Source organism: Leptosomus discolor, chromosome 25 (assembly GCF_034619465.1).
Source record: "Leptosomus discolor isolate bLepDis1 chromosome 25, bLepDis1.hap2, whole genome shotgun sequence".
Taxonomy (NCBI): Eukaryota; Metazoa; Chordata; class Aves; order Leptosomiformes; family Leptosomidae; genus Leptosomus; species Leptosomus discolor.
In genome coordinates, this window is record NC_141415.1 from 5,965,056 (window position 1) to 5,985,707 (window position 20,652).

A 20,652-nucleotide genomic window follows, 5' to 3' on the forward strand; every position below is an offset into this window, starting at 1 on the left:
CCAATAGGATGAGGTTTTGGTAATAGATGCAAATGATCATGAAAAGACACTGCAAAATATGAAACAACTCATTTGCGCTGAAGTAAATCACTGAAAACTGTTTATGAACTGGCATCTCTTCTTGGAAATGTAAAGCGAGAACTCTTTAAGTGGCGATTTTTTTTTTTTTTTTTTTTTTAGGGGTGGGGGGGAGGAAAGAATTCAATATCATGCAGGCTTAGAGTTTTGATTATATCCTCCTTTTATATTCCTGGAAATCACAAACTGTCGTTGCTTAGCATCTTAGCGCTTTCTTTTTTGCTAATAGATTCCCGCGGTCTGGTTTGGTTGGCTTTTTTTTTTTTTTTTTTTTTTTTTTTGGTCATTTTCTTCCTCCTCCAAACAAATATTCTTATTTAAATTAAAATGAGCTCTTATTTTGTCAACTCACTCTTCTCCAAATACAAAACCGGGGACTCCTTGCGTCCCAATTACTATGACTGTGGGTTCGCTCAGGATCTTGGGGGCAGACCCACGGTGGTGTACGGACCCAGCACGGGGGGCACCTTCCAGCATCCGACCCAAATCCAGGAGTTTTACCACGGAGCATCCTCACTCTCCAGCTCCCCTTACCAACAGAATCCCTGCGCCGTGGCGTGCCATGGGGACCCCAGCAACTTCTATGGCTACGACCCCTTGCAAAGGCAGAGCCTCTTCAGCGCCCAGGAGTCGGACTTGGTGCAGTACACGGACTGCAAGCTTGCTGCCAGCGGCCTTGGAGAGGAGGCGGAGAGCTCGGAGCAGAGCCCTTCTCCGACCCAGCTTTTCCCCTGGATGCGACCGCAAGGTGAGGCGAGATGGAAAGGACAGCGAGGAGGCATTTCCCGAGCCCATAAAGTAGCCCTCTTGCTTTCTTTCTGCCCCTCTTGCTTGCTTGCTTTCTTTCGCTCCCTTTTTCTTTCCCCAGTGACTGTATTTTACTGCTTTATGGGGGTAAACTTTTGCACTTGTAAATTGCTTTATAGTTTAATTACCCTGAAGGAGACCTTTTCTTCTGGGGGCTGAGCGAGCCGGGCTTTCTGTGGAAGGAAGCGTCCTTAAAGTTTATGGCACTTTTATAGCCTTAAAAAGCCCCTTCATTTTTTTGTTTGGCGTTTGATTTGGGATTTCGCTGGTGCTGCTTGCCTTCGCCGGGCTGCAGGTCTTTTTTTTTTTCCTCCCCCTTCCCCCCGGAATCCTAAAGAGCCGGAGTCTGTTGTTGTTGTTGTTGTTGTTCGGGTAATAATAAGTGTGCAAGTGCAGGCTTTAGCTGGGCTGCTCGGAGTGGGCTGGTGGGTGACCTCCCCCTCCCCTGCCACCATCACCCTTTTCCTTTATAACCATCTTCCCTTTTATAATATTCTGCAGGAGCCTTTCCCTCGCCCTCTTCGCTTCCTGCCTTTGCTCCTGCGAGTCCTTTCTTCCTCCCCCTCCCGTGCCTGTGTGTGTGAGTGTGTGTGTGTGTGTGTGTGTGAGCGGGTGTGAGCCTGTGTGTGCCTATTCCCGAGCCTGGTTTATGTATCTTTCAACCTCCTTCTCTTCTTCCCCTCTTCCACCCAACCTTTGCAATTCCCCAGCAGCCGCTGGACGGAGGAGGGGGAGGCAAACCTACAGCCGCTACCAGACGCTGGAACTGGAGAAGGAATTTCTATTTAATCCCTACCTGACCCGCAAACGGAGGATCGAGGTCTCGCATGCCCTGGGATTGACAGAAAGGCAGGTCAAAATCTGGTTCCAGAACAGGAGGATGAAATGGAAAAAGGAAAACAACAAAGACAAGTTTCCCAGCAGCAAATGCGAGCAGGAAGAACTGGAAAAACAGAAAATGGAAAGAGCCCAGGAGGTGGACGAGGAAGGGGAAGCACAGAAGGCGGACAAGAAATAAAAGGATTTTTAAGGACTGAAAGGCAAGCGCTGCTGGGGTGGAAGAGCCCCTGAGCCCCACGTTAATGGCAGTTAATGTAAGGGAGGGGTGGGAAAAAAACCAACAATGCATAGAAAAGAGAAAGAAAAAAAAAACCTTTTATTGCTGTAAAACAATATAGCTGTAAGCACCACTTTCCTGATTATCCTTTGATACAATGAACAGTATGCAAAAGTGGTCGGGAGGTCTCTCCTGCCTTTTGCCAGTTATTAACTAGTGGTAGTGTAACGCAATAGCTTATGTAAAACATGACTGTGAAATTTTCTCTCTCTCTCTGTCTTTCTCTCTGTCTCTCTCTTCTTTCCTGGGGGGTGGGTTGGTTAACATAGCTTTCAACGCTATAGGAGTTACGTGAAATTACATTTGTGCACTTTTTTTTTTCCTTTCCACCTTTTTTGTTGTGGTTTATCTGTATGTACTGGAGGTAGCTATTGAAACAAACATCCCAACAACATGAAACTGCCTATTTATGCTATAGTTATCTCTCTCTCTCTCTTTCTCCCTTTACTTTCCTTACTTCTGTTCTTTTCTTTGGTTTGTTTTTTTCTTTTTTTTTTTTGTTTGTTTGCAATTTTTAAATGTCTCTTCCAAAAAAAGGGAAAAAATGAAAAAAAAAGACAAGAAAAAAAACCCCGTTTTTCTCTCCTTTAGTTAGCATGCGCACAGTGAAGCAAGTTGTAAAGTGATCTTTAGGTTAACTGTGAAAAAGAATGTATACTGTATACGTGAATTACTTTATTGGGGGAACTAATGATATATTTTGTTGTTCTTTCATCACTTTGTTCTATTGTCTAAACCTGGAAGCGGCGGAAGAAAGTTACAATAAAGTTTACAAGCGAGAATTCCGTGACATCATTCTTTTACCCTGCTCCATTTCCTCCAGGACCACTTTGATAGAAAGGAAATAAAAGTCAATTGTGTCGGAGCTGCAGCCCTGGCCATCAAAGACTTCTTTGCCTGGAGAGATGCTGGCGGGCTGGATCGCTGCTGGGACGGGCTGGGGCCGGGGAGCTGCTGCCTGGGGGCCGTGGGGAAGGGGAGGGGGCCGGGATAACTGCGATGGCTTCTGCTCTTGTCGTTGTTTCTAACAGTTCCTGGGTGGTGACAGGTTGGGAGGCTGTGTGGAAACCCTTCCTGAAGGTAACGTGTGTTGTGGTTGTTTGTTTTGTTGTTGTTTTTCTCCTTTCTCTTTCCTCCTTTCTCCATCTCTCCTCGCCCACCCCACTCTCCCCTCAAGACGAAGCCCAGCTCTGGGTCTCCCTTCTCCTTTCCCCCCGCTCATCTCGCTGTAAAAAAAAAAAAAAACCCCAACCCAAACCAAAACAATAATTGTCAGTCGCGCAGCTGAGCTGCTTTCTGCTCCTTCGCCTCTCCGCCTGCCCTGCCATGGCAGTAGGGGAGTGCGGGGACGCACACCCATCCCCTTGCAACGTAACCTTGGGAAAGGAGAACCAGCACAAACCCCAGATGCACATCCACCATTGTCTGCGCTGCTTTTCCTGCCTGCAAGACTTTCTTTCTTCCTAAATCTCGCACAAACACCCCCCCCCCCTTTAAAAAAAAAAAAAAGAAAAAAAAAAAGAGTCAGATCACATTTTGGAAGGTCTCTCTGCTTCTCCAGCAGAAAGCAAATCAGCCAGCTGGTAAGGTTTTACTTCTAACTGTAATTGAGTCCTGCAGAACCGCTGACACGCTAAACAAGGGATCTGTACACTCTTTATTTTTCGCAACAAGAAAAGCAAATGCCAGCTCAATACGAAGCTCAAAGCCTGTGGCACTGGAATAAATTAGATATAGAGCTGAATGGCATTTTGGGGAAAAAAAAGGACCCTGAAACTATTAGGTATCAATGAGACATTTGTCTTTTTTTTTTTTTTTGGGGGGGGGGGGGGAGTTCGGGAGGGGGAGAGGGTCAAGGGGGGAGGGGAGGGAATTATGTACAGTCTTGTGAAAAAGTACCTCGGAGCTGGGGAAATGGTGCGAAGGAGGGAATTTTAGACGGGATCAATAAAGGGATAAATAGAGCTCCCTTCCTTTTCCTCCAGCAGAGAGAGACCGAGAGGGAGACGCTGTTTTATCAGCAACGTGCTTTTACCTCCCGCCAACCTTTTCTCTTTCTCCCTCGGTCTGAGCTGAAAACTGATTACAGGTTGCTTATCGACTCCAGCACAATTTCACCCCTTCCAGCATAGATCTTGGAGGGTTTTATATCGCATCAATTATTTATCATATTTTATAAATCCAGCAGCACTACAATTTTTTGCCCCCGAGGAGGGAGCGGGCGGCGATTGGCGCCGCCGGAGCCACGTGCCCGCGCGTCACATGGGCCGGGAGGAAAAAGGGCTCCTTTTTGGTGTAAATCTGGACTCTAATTCCGTAATATATCACGGTACCTCGTAAAACCGACACTAAAACGTCCCGACCTACAAATCACCCGGCCAAATTATGAGTTCATTGTATTATGCGAATGCTTTATTTTCTAAATATCAAGCCGCAAGTTCGGTTTTCCCATCCGGAGTCTTTCCCGAGCAAACTTCTTGCGCTTTCGCCTCCAACACCCAGCGAGCGGGGTATGGGGCCGGATCCACGCCTCCCTTCGCCGCCTCCATGCCCGGGCTCTACTCCAGTGGCAGCGCCGTGCACCCCCAGCCCCCCAGCATGTATTCCTCCGGTTACGGCCTGGAGCCCGGCTCCTTCAACATGCACTGTTCCCCTTTTGAGCAAAACCTCTCCATGATGTGCCCGGGAGATGCTTCCAAGCAGAATTGCAGCAAAACGGACCAGAGGGACTCAGATTTGCAAAGCGACAGTAACTTCCGTATCTACCCCTGGATGAGGAGCACAGGTAAGCCCCAGCCTCCCTAAAGAAAGGAGCCCGGGGGGTGGGGGGTGGGGGGGGGAGTGTGAATTATTTGCTGGCGTGCGCGGGGGGTGGCGGAGGGGGAGGGGGGAATTGTCCCCAACTCCTTTCATGACGTTTCACTGAAAACGCATCTTCAAAAGAGAGAGGGAGAGAGCGAACACATACACACACACACCCGCCATAAAGCCATCCTTTTAGCTTTAAATATTTATTGGTGTTGCCGGGGCTGTGTATGTGCCATGCAAAAGGCAGTTTGTCTTAGAGGGGACAGACAGAGCTGCAGAAATGATGGCCAGCCCCTTCTTCTCCTATATTTACAGGATGGAGATTGTGCTAACCCCATGTAGATATAGATATAGGTTCTGAAAGAAACTATTTATGGGAGGCGCTTTGCAAGCTCGGTTTGTTTTCTGTGAGGCTGCAAAACCTGCCTTCGCCAGCCCCTCACCACAATGTCCCAGACCCTGCAATTAAGCGGAGCGAGTTGCCATCAGGAGCAGCAACCCATCATTCCCGCTGCAATTAAAAGCCCCGCTCTCAAAACGGTGACACTCCGGCCGGAATCCGGATGGGTGGGTGGGGGGATGTAGGGGGGGAGGACGCGTCTCTGAGTGACCTCCCGAAAAAAAAAAACATCACCGCGGAGGGGTGCGGTGCGCTCCGCACGTTGGGGAAGGCTCTTTGGGGACCGTGCGGAGGCTCAGCACTGGGGGGGTGCTGGGGGGTCTCCAGGAGGGCAGCGCAGCTCCGCGGAAGGCCGCGCAGCGTTCCGCGGGAGCGGAGCGGGGCGGGGGACGCCCCACGCCGGGCCGTGGCTGCCCCCGCACGTGTGGCTCAAACCCAAACCCACTGAACGCCGCGGGCGGCCGCGCTGCCCCCAGTCACCAAGGCGCTCCCTCTCAGGGTATTAATGTCAATTAACGTTTAATAATTATCCCTTCCCCTCGCGCGAGAGTGGGCCCGGGGCGTCCCCGTCCCCCCGGGCCCCGCTGCACGGAACTCCCCGGGGCCGGGCTGGGCGCTGCGGGCCGGGCTCCCCCCGCTCGGAGCAGCCGGGCCGGTGTCCGTGTGGACGCGTGGTGCTGTTGACACTCGTGTCATCCTGAGAAGGGGGGAGAAAGGCGCTGCTGTCCCGGCTGGGAGAGGAGGGGAAGGCTTGAGCTCCTTTTCCAGCCGCCCCGGCTTCGCCTCCGCCGTGCCAAATTGCAACTTGAGAGCATCCCTGCGAGCCAGCCTCTCTCCGCCGCCAAATATTCGGAAAGGGTCTTGTTAGGAAACCTCGGGGGCGAGCGGAGCGCTGGCCAGCCTCCCTGCGAAGCAGAGGAAAAAGAAAACAGCGAAGCAGCCAATGTAGAGCGGCTTATAAAGGCAGGAGTTACCCCCGCACTTATTTGGTGGTCAGTTCTTTCCATTACCTGCTCCATAATTCATTCACTTTTACAGTTGATTTATCAAAGACCAAATATTTCTGGTCGTAAACACTTCATCCCTGCTTTTATCTGGCTTTAGATTTAAGAAGCCCCCCCACTCGCCCCCCTTTTAGCGTGCGAGGATCAACGCTAGAGAGGGGTTTGGGCAAACGCGCGGAGTCCCTCGCTCAAAAAAACCCCTGGATGCTCTGGGATCTGCTGAGCCTAAAACCAGAAGAACTCGACCTCGGTCGTAAAAGCGGGGTCCCCCCGCCCCGTGCCTCATGCCCACTGTGCGATCGTGCTTGTGGAATTTCATCAGCGAGCAGAGATAGAGTTGTCATCCCTATTCAGCAGCAGTTTATGGCTCTCCCCTCAGCGGATTTTACAACCCACATTCCACGACCTGCACATTTTTACTTTACAGCTAGCCTGGCTATTTTGCCCTTCCCCCCCCCCCCCCCCTCCTTTTAATGACTGGATCTTTTCTTCTTTTTAAAAGAAAGAGGGGTGGGTTTAAAAAAAAAAAGGAAGAAGAAGAGGAGTCCAGTGGAATTTGTGGAGGAGAGGCTGAGGGCTGTTGTTCGCCATCCCCACTGCTCTGGGAGAGAATACACTAAACTATAGATATACAGGACATTTACACGGGGGGAAAAAAAAAAAAAAAAAAAAAAAAAAAAAAAAAAAAAAAAAAAAGAGTCGGGATCACAAACTCCATATTGTAGAATTATTTTCAATCAGGCTCCAGGAAATGTCGGGTGGAGGGGAGAATTAGGAGCTGGGCCCTTTCCAAACCCTGCTCGCAGGCAGCTGGAGGGTGGTGGGGAGCCTGGGGTAAGTGTTGAAGCACTTCTCATCTGCCCACCCCCCCCTGCAAGAGCAGCCCGGGGGTAGCAGTCCCCCTGCCAGCCCCAGAAATCACTGCTGCGCCCAAAACATCCCCTGAAATAATTAAGACCATCGCACACCTTCCAAGCAGGCGCCCTGATGACAGCTTTAAGAGAGGACAAATAGTTGGATTTGTGTAGGTGGCAGATGCCTCTCTCGCCCTGGCTCGACTGGCTTTCTGTATTTATTCTCCAACCATCCGAAATCTCTGGTGTCTAAACGAAAATTAAAGCGGGAGCCCAGAGTCTGAGCGGTGCTACGAGGGCAGGAAACTTTCTGAAGTTTGTTGCTCACTCGGAGACACGCACACGCAGGCACAAAAAAAAAAACACTGCACGCCCTTCCTAGATGAAGGGAAATTAAAGCTGAGGTGGTTTGGGGGCTGAGAGCAGGGAGGGTGAGGTTGGAAAAGCCTGAAGCAGGGGGAGTAGATCCTGCACGTAAAAAGAAGGGCTGTCCCACGTTGTACATTTCCTCCGAGGATTTTGCCCCCCCTGTGGGACTGCCGCGGATGGGTGCTTGCTAGGCAGCACCCAAAGGCCAAAGCAAGAGAGCAACCAAACCAGCAGCCCCCCACAACATCTCTCTCAACCCCTCAGCTGATCGAAATCCGCATTTATTTCCCAGGCACCGACAGAAAACGCGGACGCCAGACCTACACCAGGTACCAGACCCTGGAGCTGGAGAAGGAGTTCCACTACAACCGCTACCTGACGAGGAGAAGACGCATCGAGATCGCCCACGCCCTGTGTCTCACAGAGAGACAGATCAAAATCTGGTTCCAGAACAGGCGCATGAAGTGGAAAAAAGAAAATAAAACTGCCTGCTCCGGCTCCAACAGCCAGGAAAAACCAGACGCGGAGGACGACGAGGAGGAATGAAAGGGGCGAGAGGTGGATGCAGGAAACGTGGCAATCCACGCGAGAAGAAAAGGGGGGGAAAACACACAGAAAAAGACTATATATTAAAATAGATAAATGATAAGTGCATAAATAATTAAAAACCCTAGGAATGATACATTGTGTTTCCTGACACTGAAAAAAATACTACCTATATTGAAGTCTTTTTTTTTTTTTTTTTTTTTTTGTACAATAGAATGACTATCTACCTATTAAATGTGGCTTTAGAGTCAGAATAGACACATTTTTTCTATGTGAGTCTTCCTATAGTACAAGTAATTTGTAAATCTCCGTTTGTACTTCGCTGTGTACTTTTTGGTATGAAGTAACGTGGTCGTGTTTAGCACCTTTAATTTAGAAAATGTGACCTGGAAGTCTGAATGCAAATTATACTTAGCGTATATAGTCCTGTACATAATATGAATGATTATTACGCCTTCTCCCTGTAACCTCTGTGGTTCTTTTCTCCTTGCTATGCTCTTTTGTCTGTGTATATTTTCATCTGGATTTCTTCCTTGTTCAAGTCTCTACGGAAAAAAAAAAAAAAGAAGAGGAATTAATATTGTGCTACGTAAAATGTTGTATATCAAAGTAGCAAATTATTTAATGGCGACGCGTTGCTTTTTTTTTTTTTTTTTTTTTTTTTTTTTCCCCTTGTCTGTGATTATTATTCTTCGAAATAAAAAGGAAATCTCCAATAATCTACCATCGCGTTGGGTTCCTTGCTCTTTTCTTATTAAAAATAACACACGGGCTTTCGGAATTGCTTTTTCCCGTGTAAGATAAATATATTAAAAGATCCTTTTCGATTAATACATGTCCCGCTCTATCACCCTGAACGTCTCTCTTTTTGCTAGGACAGCCACTCCTTTCAGAATTCGAGTACCTTTTCAATAAATTTGGTGAATATACGAAGCGATAATTGATATTCGGGGCTCCCGAAGTGCGGGCTGGTCTCCTTTCTCTCTCCCCCTGCGATTGCGCTGGGGCTGTTGTTGAAGGTAAGAGCAGAAAGGAGGAAGGTAAAGAAGCCAGAATCAGCCCAAATAGTCTTTCTGCCCCTTCCTTTAATTCTCTTCTTCTTGTAACTAATCTGCAGAAAACCCATCTATTTTGCCGTGCCTTTAGTACATACATATACAGATATATTTAGATTTTCCTCGCCCTTCAGTGACTTTACTGCGGACAGGAACTCTTTCATTAGCACCAAATAACGTTCAGCATCCAAGCGCGCATAAAATAAATGAAAGCAATTAAACGCAGGAAAAAAATCAACAATGCAAAACAAAAGGCGAGTAAATTTAAGCACTTGCGCGGGGGAGCATCCTCCACCGCCCTCTCCCCCTCCCTGTTTATTTACTTTGCCAGGCTGCGCAGTAAAGACGCGGATTCCTCCCGCGGAGGCTCCACGTAATTTACTCCACAAATGCGTTGCGCAAGATGCACAAGGGGAAAAAAAAAAAAAAAAAAAAAAAAGATGCAGGCAGCTTTGGAAGGACTTGGCGGTGGCAGCTTTCCACCTTCTCCCTTCCTTCCCTCCCTGTCCCTTTGCTTTTCCACCACCCACCACCACAGATGGCTTCATGTCCTCAGCGAAGGCGCGCAGGGCATCCTTGCGCAGGTTGGAGCGAAAATAAGATGCCACGTCAAGCATCTGCGCGCCCACGTCTGTAATACGGATTTGCAGTATATGCTGAGCGTAGTGATTATGGGAAGCCCATTATTAAAGGCTATTATGGCTTTTGCACACTGAAATTCCCGCTTGAAGGGAAAAGAGAGGGAAATCTTCCTTTTTCCTTGGTGAAATCCGTGGGTGCGAGCTCTGCGGGAGCTCTCTGTGCACAGCGGGAATGAGGGGGGCAAAAAAAAAAAAAAAGGGGAGGGGGAAGCAAAAAAAGAGCAAAAAAACCCCAGCAGCGATTCCAGAAATTTCCCCCCTCGCTGCTGGACCGCAGCGGCCCGGCTGGCGGCCCCCCCCCCCCCCCCCCGGCACGGAGCTCTGCGGCTGGGGGGCAAGGGGGAATTGAGGAGAATTCCGTGGAAAAAAAAAATTAAAAAAGGCAAAGCAAGTCACAGCGACGCTTTAATCCTCCAAAGCCAGGGCAGCGGTTTACCGGCGGGGTGACCCACCTTGCCGGAGCATCCCCCCCCCCCTTTCCTTTCCGCACTATAGCGGGGGGACACGGGCGGGGTTCCGGCGGCTCCTTGGGGGTGTTTGGTGGTGGGGAGCCTGGCAGGCACGAACCCCGCTGGCTCGGCTCTGCCCAGGGCATGGGCACCCCGGCCACGCTTTTATTGCCTTTATTGGCTTTTTTTTTTTTATATTTTTTTCCACCCTGAAATCTGCTAATTGCTCCTTTCAGCAGAAAGGATCTCAATTGCTTTTTTTTTTTTTAAAAAAAAAAAAGACACCAAAAATCCTGCCCGAACCCCACTGTTTTACTGTGCCTTTCCCCATTTAAAAGCCAACCCCAACCGCAAGCTCTTTATTCTGGGGGGGCTGTTATTGTTCATAGCCCAACGTGTGAGGCGTTATTCGATAATTTCTCCCCAACCCCCCCCCCCCCCCCCGACATGAAACCAAGGAGGGGGAAAAAAAAATATCCCTGAACCCCCTTTCATATTCTTTTATTTTTGTTTAAAAAAAAAGATGGCGGCTAAGAAAAAGACTGCTGTTAAACCGGTCATGAAGAAATGCAATAAATTCCTTGTTGTTTTATGAAAATTTACAACTTTGTGATAGAACTTTATGAGTGGCTGGGTTCTGGGATTGGCCAGAGCCGGTCATGTGGACTGCTAACCGTGAACATGAACTTTTTATTATTTCCCATGTGGTTATATTGCACCATTCTTCTGTCCGCTGCACCTTGGGTCGGATCAGTGTCCTCTATAGGGCTCTCGCCTCTTTACATTTTTTTACTTTTGTGTATAAGCTCGATAGGGCTAAAACAGGGGAGAGGGGAGGGGGGGACGCCTCTACCCACATCCACACACACACACATAGGCACCCACCTCCGCACACACACACTAAAAGAGTTACATGATTTTTTTTATTATTTTTTTTTTTTTTTAATTCCTCTGTTAATTTGCCTGCTGATTTGGAATCTCAGTAGTAATGGAGGGGCAGAGGAGATTCTGGACGGAGTGGAGGCTATCATTTTTCAAAGAGGGAAGTTACTCCATTTTCTATGCAAATGACAGAAATGCAAGAAGCTCTCACAAGTCAGAGAGGCAATCGACGGCTATCAGGTTGGGACAATATTTGTCAGCTAACAGATAAGCAAACGCTGTCTCTCTCTCCCTATATGTTTTACTTATACCACAGAAATGGACGTCAAAAGGTAAGGGAATAATATCTGTTTCTCTACATTTAATTTTTTCTTTGAGAAAATGAATTTGTCAAGCTGCCTTTTCTATTCCATTCCCCGTCTCCCTCTCCCCTCTACCCAGGGGGGTGGAAATAGAAAGAAAAGGGTGGGGTGATGAAGAAGGGAGGCACTGGAAGAAATCAGGAGTGGTGGAAATCTGTTTAAGTGACAATTTAAAAAAAAAAAAAAAAAGTGTAGCGTAAAGGTGAGGGAAAGAGAGAGAAGGAAGAATGGAAAAAAGGTAAAGAAAGAAAATGAGAGAAGGAAATGAAGAAATAGAGAAAGAAAATAGCAAAAATACAAGAAAGCAAGCAAGAAAGAAAGAGTGAGAAAGAAACAGAGGAAGGAAATAAGAAAGAGAAAGAAAAATAAAATAACGGAATACGAAGGAAAAAGAAAGCCTGTAAGGTCACCTGGAAATAGTAGACTTGGAATGAAGGATTTTGCAGTGGCTCGGTGACGGAGGCTTTTAGATACTGCCTTTAAAGAAATACCAAACCCTTTGTGGGTAGTTGTCGTGTGTTATTTTTTTTCCCCTCGTAGAATCTCTTGCCAGTTTGCCTGTCTTCAGGCGAGCCCAGTAATTTGGCGAAGTTTGTGTGGAAGCCAGTTGGGTTTCGCGTTGCTCTCCAGGGTCATTATTATGTGGGTGGTTTCTTCGGAGAGGGCAGTTGCGGCAGTCCTCGGAAATAAGGTTGTGGAAATTAGGTTTGGGTTTGGTTTTTTTCTTTTTTTTCTTTTCTTTTTTTTTTTTTTTTTAATAAAAAGCAACAAACAGGGGGAACAAAAAAAAAAAAAAAAAGAAAAGAGAAAAAAAGAAAAAAAGGTAATAAGAATGAAGCCAGCCCAGAGCGCAGCGCTCTCATTGTATTTTTTTTTTTTCCCCTCATGAAACTCCCAAATGAAGCTGACGTTGCGATGCAATAAACCTCCTCGTATTTAATTGCGTTCTGCAGTGGTAACGGGGCTTTACGGCTTTCCCGGCCGGAATACCGGTTGGGTTTCAGCCCCACGGTGGGTCGGTGCTTTTCCACACCGGGTTTATGTGCAAATCTCCCTCTCCTCTCCCTGTCTGATACCCTAACGCTTGCCTTCGGGTTTAGGAAAGTATTTCTCTGGAGATTCCCGTCATTTTAAATGTGGGTTTGGGTTTTTTTTTTCAGTATTTCAAGGGGGTGTGTGTGGTGGTTTGAAATATAGTACTAATTGCTACTGTTACGAGATGATTTTTAACTACGATAATTTAAGAGCCTGTGTATGTGAAGCGAGATTGAGTAAGAAGAGATTCATTACTTAAGCATAAACCGTTTTATGACGTGACGATTTATCTCACCTAAACTGACTGTGCCTGAATATTGTGTGGACAAGAGTAAATGATCGCAAGCCGCGGAAATAATAAACAGAAAGTCATTTTAAAAGCTATTTCTTCCCGAACCTGTTACATTTTTCATAAATCATGGAGGGGGGGAAGGGGAATCGCTGCCGCTTCAAACGCCTGTTCGCCCTGTTCCCTGCGTCTCTCCGCGCTCGGTTGTTTTTTCTCTCTTTGTAAGGAAAAAAAAAAAATATATAAGAAATTAATTTAATTTAGAAACCCTGCTTCAAAACGCTTTATGCCGATTCTTCCATATCCTGCTTGGGCAACCACTTGTGGAAACGGCGCACCTCGGTGCGTCCAGGTCTTTTGAACCATTTCAGCCCACTCCGGCGTGGGATGACCGAGAAACCTCCGTGCACCCCCGGTGTGTGTACGGGGCGGGGAGGGGGGGGGGGGGGTTGTCCGCTGGGCTGCTCCCGGCCGGGCTCCCCTCCTGGCATCCTCCCTTGCTTATTTATTTAAGAAAATAAAAATCAGACGGCGTCCAGCCAGGGCAGCCCCCCACCGCGCCGTCCCCCCGGTGCCGCCGCGCCGCGGGGCTCGCCCATTCCCCGCCGTCTGCTGCCATCTACCGTCGGCGGCGGCGGGCGGCGGCTCCCGGGGGGTTCCCCGCAGCCGGTGCCCCGGCGGGGAGGGGTCGGGGGAGGTCGGGGGGGGGCCCTGCCCCGGCTTTACCCTCACCGGTGCCCCGGACCGCAGCCCCCCCGCGCCGCTCTCGGATGCGCTGCAGGCCGGTACCCCGCGGGAGCTGCCAACGGGGGGGATGATGCGCTTAGAGCTCCGCGCCCGGCCGCGAAGTGCCTGGAGATGCGCGGGGAGGGGGCTGTCGCCCATAGATGCGCGCTCACGTGTGAGCTATAGGCACCCCGCGTGCGCCTGGCGCTCCATACATCTCCCCCGACCTCCGCGGCTACGCGCGTCCAGCCCCGCAGGGCTTGCGCGGACCCTATAGACACCTATAGGGGCTCCCGCCCGCCCGTGCGCGCACAGGGCGGAGGGAAGGGAACCGGCCGGTTGCTGAGCGCGGACACCAGCGGAGATGTTGTAAAACGCGGTGCAATAATGACGGGCGAGGCGAAGGGGGGTTCAGCTCATCATAAAGGGCAGAGGAGCTTTTATTTATTTATTGCTTCGAGTGGTCATTTCGGCGGGGTCTGGAAAAGAGCTGTCAAGCCGTGTACACAGAATCGAGGTGGTTGCTGGGGAAGGAGCAGGGGGTAAAAGCAGACGACGAATCACTTTTAAGTTACTGTAGGCTTTGAAGGGACAATGCCTGCCTGTTATTTTAAAAGGTTTCTCTCTCGCTCCCTCCCTCCCTCTCGCTTTCTCCCTCTCGTTTTCTCCTTCTACCACACAGTTTCCTGGCAACTGTTTACGTCTGGACTAGGGACATTTTCTCGTGAAAGTGAGATGCCCAGGGACTATGTTAAAAAAAAAAGGGGGGGGGGGGGAAGTTTCTCTCTTTTGACCAGCAACAGCCATGATTAACTTGTTCCATGCTGTAATTCCCAATACCCCCCAGCATTCGCTTTCCGCATTACATGATCCGTCTCGCCTTTTCCTCTCCTTCTCCTTGCTTTCCCAATGTTATTTGACCAGCAGGCCCCCCTTTCCCCTTCCCAGGGCTTGCTTTCGCGGAAATAGTTCTATCTGGACGCATTTTGACACCCCCCCCCAATGTCCCTCTCCTCCTCTGCCCTCCCCTCCTCACCCCTCCCCCTTTTTTTTTTGTTGTTAATAATTAGCTGCACTCTTTAATGGAACAATGGTAGATTATTATTGCTTCTTTTCAAAGATCCCATTAACAAGGTTATTATGCACTGCACGGGAAGTCAGGTAAATTAAACTTAAATTGCTGGAAATTAAGTTTCAGGCGGTTATACGCGGGGAGAGCGGGTATTTTTTTACACCTTCAGGGGTCATTGTTTAAAGTACTCCAACCCTGGAGCTCTACATGGCTCTGTCGGGGCTTTTTCCGATGTGATTTTGGGTGTGCATGAGCATTACGGGGGAGGCTTCTCTGCTGCCAATGGCTTTCTATGTCTGACTCTAGGAACAAGGGGGTTTTTCAAGTGTTTTCGTGGTGTTGGCTTGACTTTATGGCTGCAATAAGTCCCTCGGTGGGGAAACCCCTGCTGTGTTCTCACTTCAGAAGGATCGGGAATTCCAGCTCCACATGAAAAAAAGAGAGTTTCATTTTTTATTGGAACCAACTGCACTGAACTTTCTACCAAGTTCTTAGCGGGTTTAGCTTTCACACAAGCAACGCTCTGTTCTGTTTGCATTTCGAAATATTTGGGTGTTGTTTTAATCCCCTCATCTGTCTGCCTGGCTCTGCTTGGTGGTGTTGGCGTTCTCTGGCCAGAAAAGCAAAGCGACAAATAGTGGGACCTTCCTGGGCAGAGAGCTGGGATTGTACACACTGTAAATACTTCTCTTTATCTGTATTTATACCCTGCCAGCTGAGTGATGTCTGTCAGGAGGGCAAAGCCGGCTTCCCAGCGCACTGAAATCTGTTAGACCACCTTCTGGTGTCTCTTGCAACTTCCCCGCTTTATTGCCTCCTTCTTAGCAAACCCTGCGCCTGGTTTTTGAGAAGCTGAGGCCAAAGGCTGGATAAAGATATGCCCGTTGGTGCCCTCGCAGACGGGTCTAACTTAAGGGCTACTGTATAAGCTCGCTTCTGCAACCGTTCCTGCTCTGTGTCTGTCTCCCTCCCGGCTGGGCTGGCGCTAGAGGCGTCCAAAGAAAATATATTCGCAAAATCAGTCTCAGATTTACCTTCGGACTTTAGCGGGGAAGGCGGGAGAGCGTCTGTTAAACAGCTACACTAACAACCCAACATTTTAATTTAATTTTTTTTTTTTTTAGATTTAATTTTATGTATTTTTTAAAGCTGTTGAACTGGGAATAGAAACCACCTCTGTGCTAAACGTTCAGTTCTCTGAGATTTAGTGCAGTTTAAGACCTCTGCTCCTATTTACACGTATTATAAGTGGCAAATCAATTAGACCGCGGGCCTGACCCTCCGGAAGATGAAAACTATGACAGACGTTGTTTTTTTTTTTTTTTTTGCGCGTTGGGAACCAAGTTTTCTTCTTTTCTTTTTCTTTCTCAAACAACCACCTATAGGGTCATCCTTCTTCCAAGAGGCAAGACCATCATTACTTTTTTTTTAATCTACAACGCGTCTAAAATGTCAGCAATAAGCAATTAGCAATTGGACGGCTTCAATTAGTGCGCTTTTATTTTCTTCTAAAATGCCGACTAAAATAGGTAAAAAGCCTGGTTTAGCCACAAAGGTCCACTAGGACGAGAAGCATTTTACTACGGCAAAACTTGAGGGAGGAGGATTTTTTTCCCAGACTCTTTCGAGGGATTTATTTGCAGAGCAATCACGCGAAGTGAGAGAAAATATTAGAGCAAACGTTTTCAGCAGATGTACTCACGCATTGAATTATCAGGACATCCCATTTCTTAGCCCCAAATTTGCATGCGGAGCTGATCATGCCAGATAATCGCTGGGTTTGCAGAGCCACAAATATTGCGTAACTCTCTAATGAAATGTATGAGCTGTTCGGCTCCTGCAAAGCAGTTAACTTCAGGCTCTCATCCCAGCCTTTTTTTTTTTTTTTTTTTTCCTTCTCTAGTCATCGTTCCCTTTCAATCTCATTTTTTTTTTTCTTGCATACCAATAAAGCAGATCTACGTAAGTTTGGGTCCATTCCATACACAAAGGGAAACACTGCAAGAACAAATATAAGAGATATCAGTCAGAGAGGGGGTGGAGGATGAAAACTACTTCCTTTGCATGTTATTTCCTTGAATTATAAGGATTACGTTTCAGTCGAAATGTTCATTGCAGCCGTGGCATGAAACAATCTTGGCTTTGCTGCTGTAAACATGATGTTTGAAATAAATTAGCTCGTAATAAGATACCCGTTTCGTAGATGCTTGAAGCTCCGTCAGAGAGAGCCGCATTGGCAGCCCCACAGACACCGTGTAATATCTGTAATTCTAGATTTGTGGCTCGCACATCCAGAGCTTCAAGTACAGGGGAGTGTGTATCATAAGGCGTGTCAGCTCATCGCCTAGAAGACCCGACAGACAGATGGCTACAAATTCGGACAGGAAACAAATCTTTGATAAAACGCGGATGATCGGGGGACAGTCCCGGGTTTAATTTCGGATTGGTTTGGGTTTGTTGGGGTTTTTTTTTTTTTTTTTTTCTTTCCCTGTGAGATTGCTCTGATTTTCCCATTTGGAAAAAAAAAAAAAAAAAAAAAAAAAAAAAAAGGGCAGGCGGCGGCCAGAGCTCCAACTCTACCTTGAGCAAAGGGGGCTCTGAGGGGTGGAAGCACCAGGTAGAGCAGAGCACATCTCGGGCAAATCCGAGAGAGGCAAAGCCCAGAGCAAAGAGCAGCTTTTAGGGTGACAGAGAACTGCTTGAGACTTGCGGAATTATCCCTTCCAGCCTCTGAACTTTGCAAACCCAGGTATTTTGCAGTGGGGACGAGCTCCAAGGGGGGGATGCAAACCCGCGGGGTCTCTGCGTACCTCCGAGGCAGCAGCCCCATCACACCGCCAGCTTTCCTCTCGTTACAAAAAACCCATCTCGATCGGTAACAATCAATAAACTCAGATTTTGACCGTAACCCAAGGCTGCCTTTTAGCCATAAAAGGTCGGGCATAGATTTGGTTTTAACATAAAAACACAAGAGGGCACAATGCGGTACCGGACTCGGGAGGGGATCGGGATTTAGCAAGGGATAAAGGAAATACTTCGATTTTCCATTTATCTCCCCAATACGGAGCTTTTGCAGGGAAAAAAAAAAAAAAAAAAAAAAGGAGTAAAAAAATGCAATATATGAAAAGAGAAGGTTTGGTTCAAGCGAGCGCAGCTTTCCTGAACATGGAGTGCTAATCTATGGTAATTAGACAAGCAAGAACAGAAATAAGTTGTCAAAACCGATTTCTTCTCCTGTAGCAAATCTGAGTTAATCAACCCGGCGGGATCTCCTCCTTGCAAAGTTCACACATCCAAAAAACTTTTTTTTTTCCTTTTTTTTTTTATGTTTCCTTTACCAGTAGCAAAGTACCCAGACATTTCAGGACGGCTCGCAAACACGAGGGGTTAAAGTTTTCCGAAGGCGAATAATTAACTTTTTTCCCCACTTACAGCGGGGATTTGTATGCGTTATATGTGTGTAAATATGTATATAGGCGCGCACACCGCCACCCGCGCAGACGGGCTTTCGCACACCCCCGCGCTGAGCTCCGGGGGAGGCGGGGGGGGGGGGGGGGGGGGGGAGCGCCACACGTTTATTTATTTATGAAGCTCCGAGCGCGCCGGGAATGTTTCTTTCGGCAGATATTATATATTTGGTTAAGGGGGTGCATTTCTGTTGTTTAAAAGGGAGGGAAAAGGGGGTGGATGGTTTGTTCTTGGGGTCCCTGGTGCAATCTCAGCTCCTCATGGGTGCTATTTTGCAACCTCAGGCGCCTGCTATTGGTCAGCCCATGATCAGATGGTTGTATTTCCTTGTGTCCCTCGCTGGCACCACGCCATCTCCCTTCAGCTAAAACCCAATCTCCGATATACTACTAATAGCTAAACCACTTGGACTATAAAACACAACAAATCATAAAGCCGGGGAAAGGACGGCAGGCTCCTTCCAATGAGTTCTTATTTTGTCAACTCGACCTTCCCGGTGAGTCTGGCGGCGGGGCAGGAGCCCTTCCTGGGACAGATCCCGCTATATCCCTCGGGCTATGCGGATCCTTTGAGGCACTACCCCACCACCTATGGAGCCACGGGCGTCCAGGAGAAGGGCTATACCTCCTCTCCTTACTACCAGCAAAGCAACGGAGCCTACAGCCGCAGCTCCGCCTGTGACTATGGGGCCGGCGGGTTTTTCAGGGAGAAGGACCCTGCGTGCGCCCCCCCCAGCCTGGACGAGGTGCCCTTCGCCCCCGAGCCGCGCAAGTCGGACTGCGCGCAGAGCAAAACTGTGTTCGGAGAGAGCGAGGAGCAAAAGTGTTCCGCCCCGGTTTACCCCTGGATGCAGCGGATGAACTCTTGCAATAGTGAGTTTACTCTTTTACAGAAATAAATACATCAATCTCCTCCCCCCCTTTCTTATTTGTTACCGCCAGAGAGAGAGAGCGAGCGAGCGAGGGAAGCAGGAATAAGGTTCACTTTAGAGCCCAAACTTCCAGCGGGGAAGTTAGGCGACACGAGAGGCTCCAACTTGGTCCTGACACGCACCAAAACTTCACTCCGCTGAAGTATTTTCTCCCAGCGCCCCCCCCCCCCAAGCTAAAAAAGTTTGCCCCGTATTTAAACCCGAATACAGTATTTCTCCATTCCCCCCCCCCCTTTTTTTTTTTTTTTTTTTGCACATTCCAGTTTGCGTGTCACTCAGCTACAACGATTTGTCTCTGTCTTTGCCCCACACGCACAGGGAGATATCTTTTCTAAATCAGATCTGGATGACTTTACACACGCACGGACTCGCACCCCCACGCAGCTCCCTCTCTCGCTGGCTGCCCGATCTGGAGTTAAATAATATAAAAGAGTTTAAATATTTGAAAAGAGAGGGCTACATTTTTAATGAAACTCGCACATAATGAAAAGTCTGCCTGGGGAGAATTTTTTTTTTTTTCCCCCTGGTGATATATGACTTCTTTAAGTGCTGTTTCCTCAATCAGAAAAAAAAAAAAAAAAAAAAAGGGGGGGGGGGGGGAAAAATAATAGAGGATCACCGCCCTCCTTCCCATGTTTAGATGCATTTGTTGCCTTTTAAGTTCCAAATTGATGTCCATTAGCGCAGGGACATAAAGTGTTGTGTCCTCTTTAATGCAGAGTTTGGGCAGATCGATTCACTTCATTATTGCTTAAATGCTCAGATCTATTACAGTTGCCGGTAGGGTGGAAAATAGCGAGGGCGGGCGGGGGGGGGGGGGGAGGGGGGGGAGAACACCTTGCGATTTTTCATCCCGGAATAAGATAGATCTTGCCCTGTCTCCCCAGCCCTGCCTGCAGCCTGGCAAGTTCAGCATTAACCCTTCTGCCCGGCTGCCTGCAGCGCGACTGCGGATCCTCCGCGGCTGCGGCCCGGCCAGGGAGCCTCCCAGAGCGCACGGAGGGGCTCACGGCCGTGGGGTTGCTTTTGGGGTTGGCCAAAGCCTTGGGAGGGCAGGGGAGCGGGCGCACACCCCCGGCCGCGGTGCGGGGCGTAGAATCTGCGCGGATTATCCGGCATCTCCGCGGCTCCACTAAACCTCGGGGATTTCCCTTCTTTTTCCTTTCCTCTCTCCCCGCCCCGCCCCCCCCCCCCGCCTTTTTTCCTTATTTCCCCCGCTATTTTTCCCCCTGTTTTTCCCCCCTATTTGCTTTCTATTTTTTTTTTTTTTTTTTTGCGGGTGTCACAGGTTCCTCCTTCGGGCCCAGCGGCCGCCGAGGCCGCCAGACCTACACCCGCTACCAAACGCTGGAGCTGGAGAAGGAATTTCACTTCAACCGCTACCTGACCCGGCGCCGGCGGATCGAGATCGCCCATTCCCTCTGCCTGACGGAGCGGCAGATCAAAATTTGGTTCCAGAACCGCAGGATGAAGTGGAAAAAAGAGAATAAATTGCTCAACTCCTCGCAACTGAGCGCGGAGGAGGAGGAGGAGAAAACGGCGGAGTGAAAGTATTATTTAAAACACACACAACAAAAAAGAAAAAAAAAAAAAAAAAGGAAGAGGGAGTGAGTGAGTGTGTGTGAGAGCTGAGAGGATGAGGGGGGTGTGGGCTGGCTGCGAGGACAGGGAAAACCTGCACATTGGTGGGACAAGCCCTCTGCAGCAGCGGCAACGGCTAGAAAGTTTGGGCCACCAATGCCATGGACTCGTGTTCCCA

At 48.6% G+C, this 20,652-nt stretch overlaps 3 protein-coding genes across 4 annotated transcripts; all 3 read left to right on the plus strand.

Moving 5' to 3' along the window:
- The first annotated feature begins 405 nt into the window (after nt 1-405).
- Nucleotides 406-1,903, plus strand: HOXB8 (homeobox B8). Of its 2 annotated transcripts, none has more exons than XM_009957859.2 (2): nt 406-826; nt 1,596-1,903. In XM_009957859.2, exons 1-2 carry the CDS (start codon nt 406-408, stop codon nt 1,901-1,903), a joined length of 729 nt encoding a protein of 242 aa, XP_009956161.1. The 2 variants fall into 2 exon arrangements, with proteins under 2 accessions (XP_009956161.1, XP_009956162.1); XM_009957860.2 differs by having other exon boundaries at nt 1,599-1,903.
- Nucleotides 1,904-4,387: 2,484 nt separating this feature from the next.
- HOXB7 (homeobox B7) lies at nt 4,388-7,983 on the plus strand. Its single transcript, XM_086478078.1, has 2 exons — nt 4,388-4,787; nt 7,730-7,983. Exons 1-2 carry the CDS (start codon nt 4,388-4,390, stop codon nt 7,981-7,983), a joined length of 654 nt encoding a protein of 217 aa, XP_086334204.1.
- Nucleotides 7,984-18,425: 10,442 nt separating this feature from the next.
- Nucleotides 18,426-20,441, plus strand: HOXB6 (homeobox B6). The gene is made up of 2 exons (XM_086478076.1): nt 18,426-18,834; nt 20,182-20,441. Exons 1-2 carry the CDS (start codon nt 18,426-18,428, stop codon nt 20,439-20,441), a joined length of 669 nt encoding a protein of 222 aa, XP_086334202.1.
- Nucleotides 20,442-20,652: the final 211 nt, after the last annotated feature.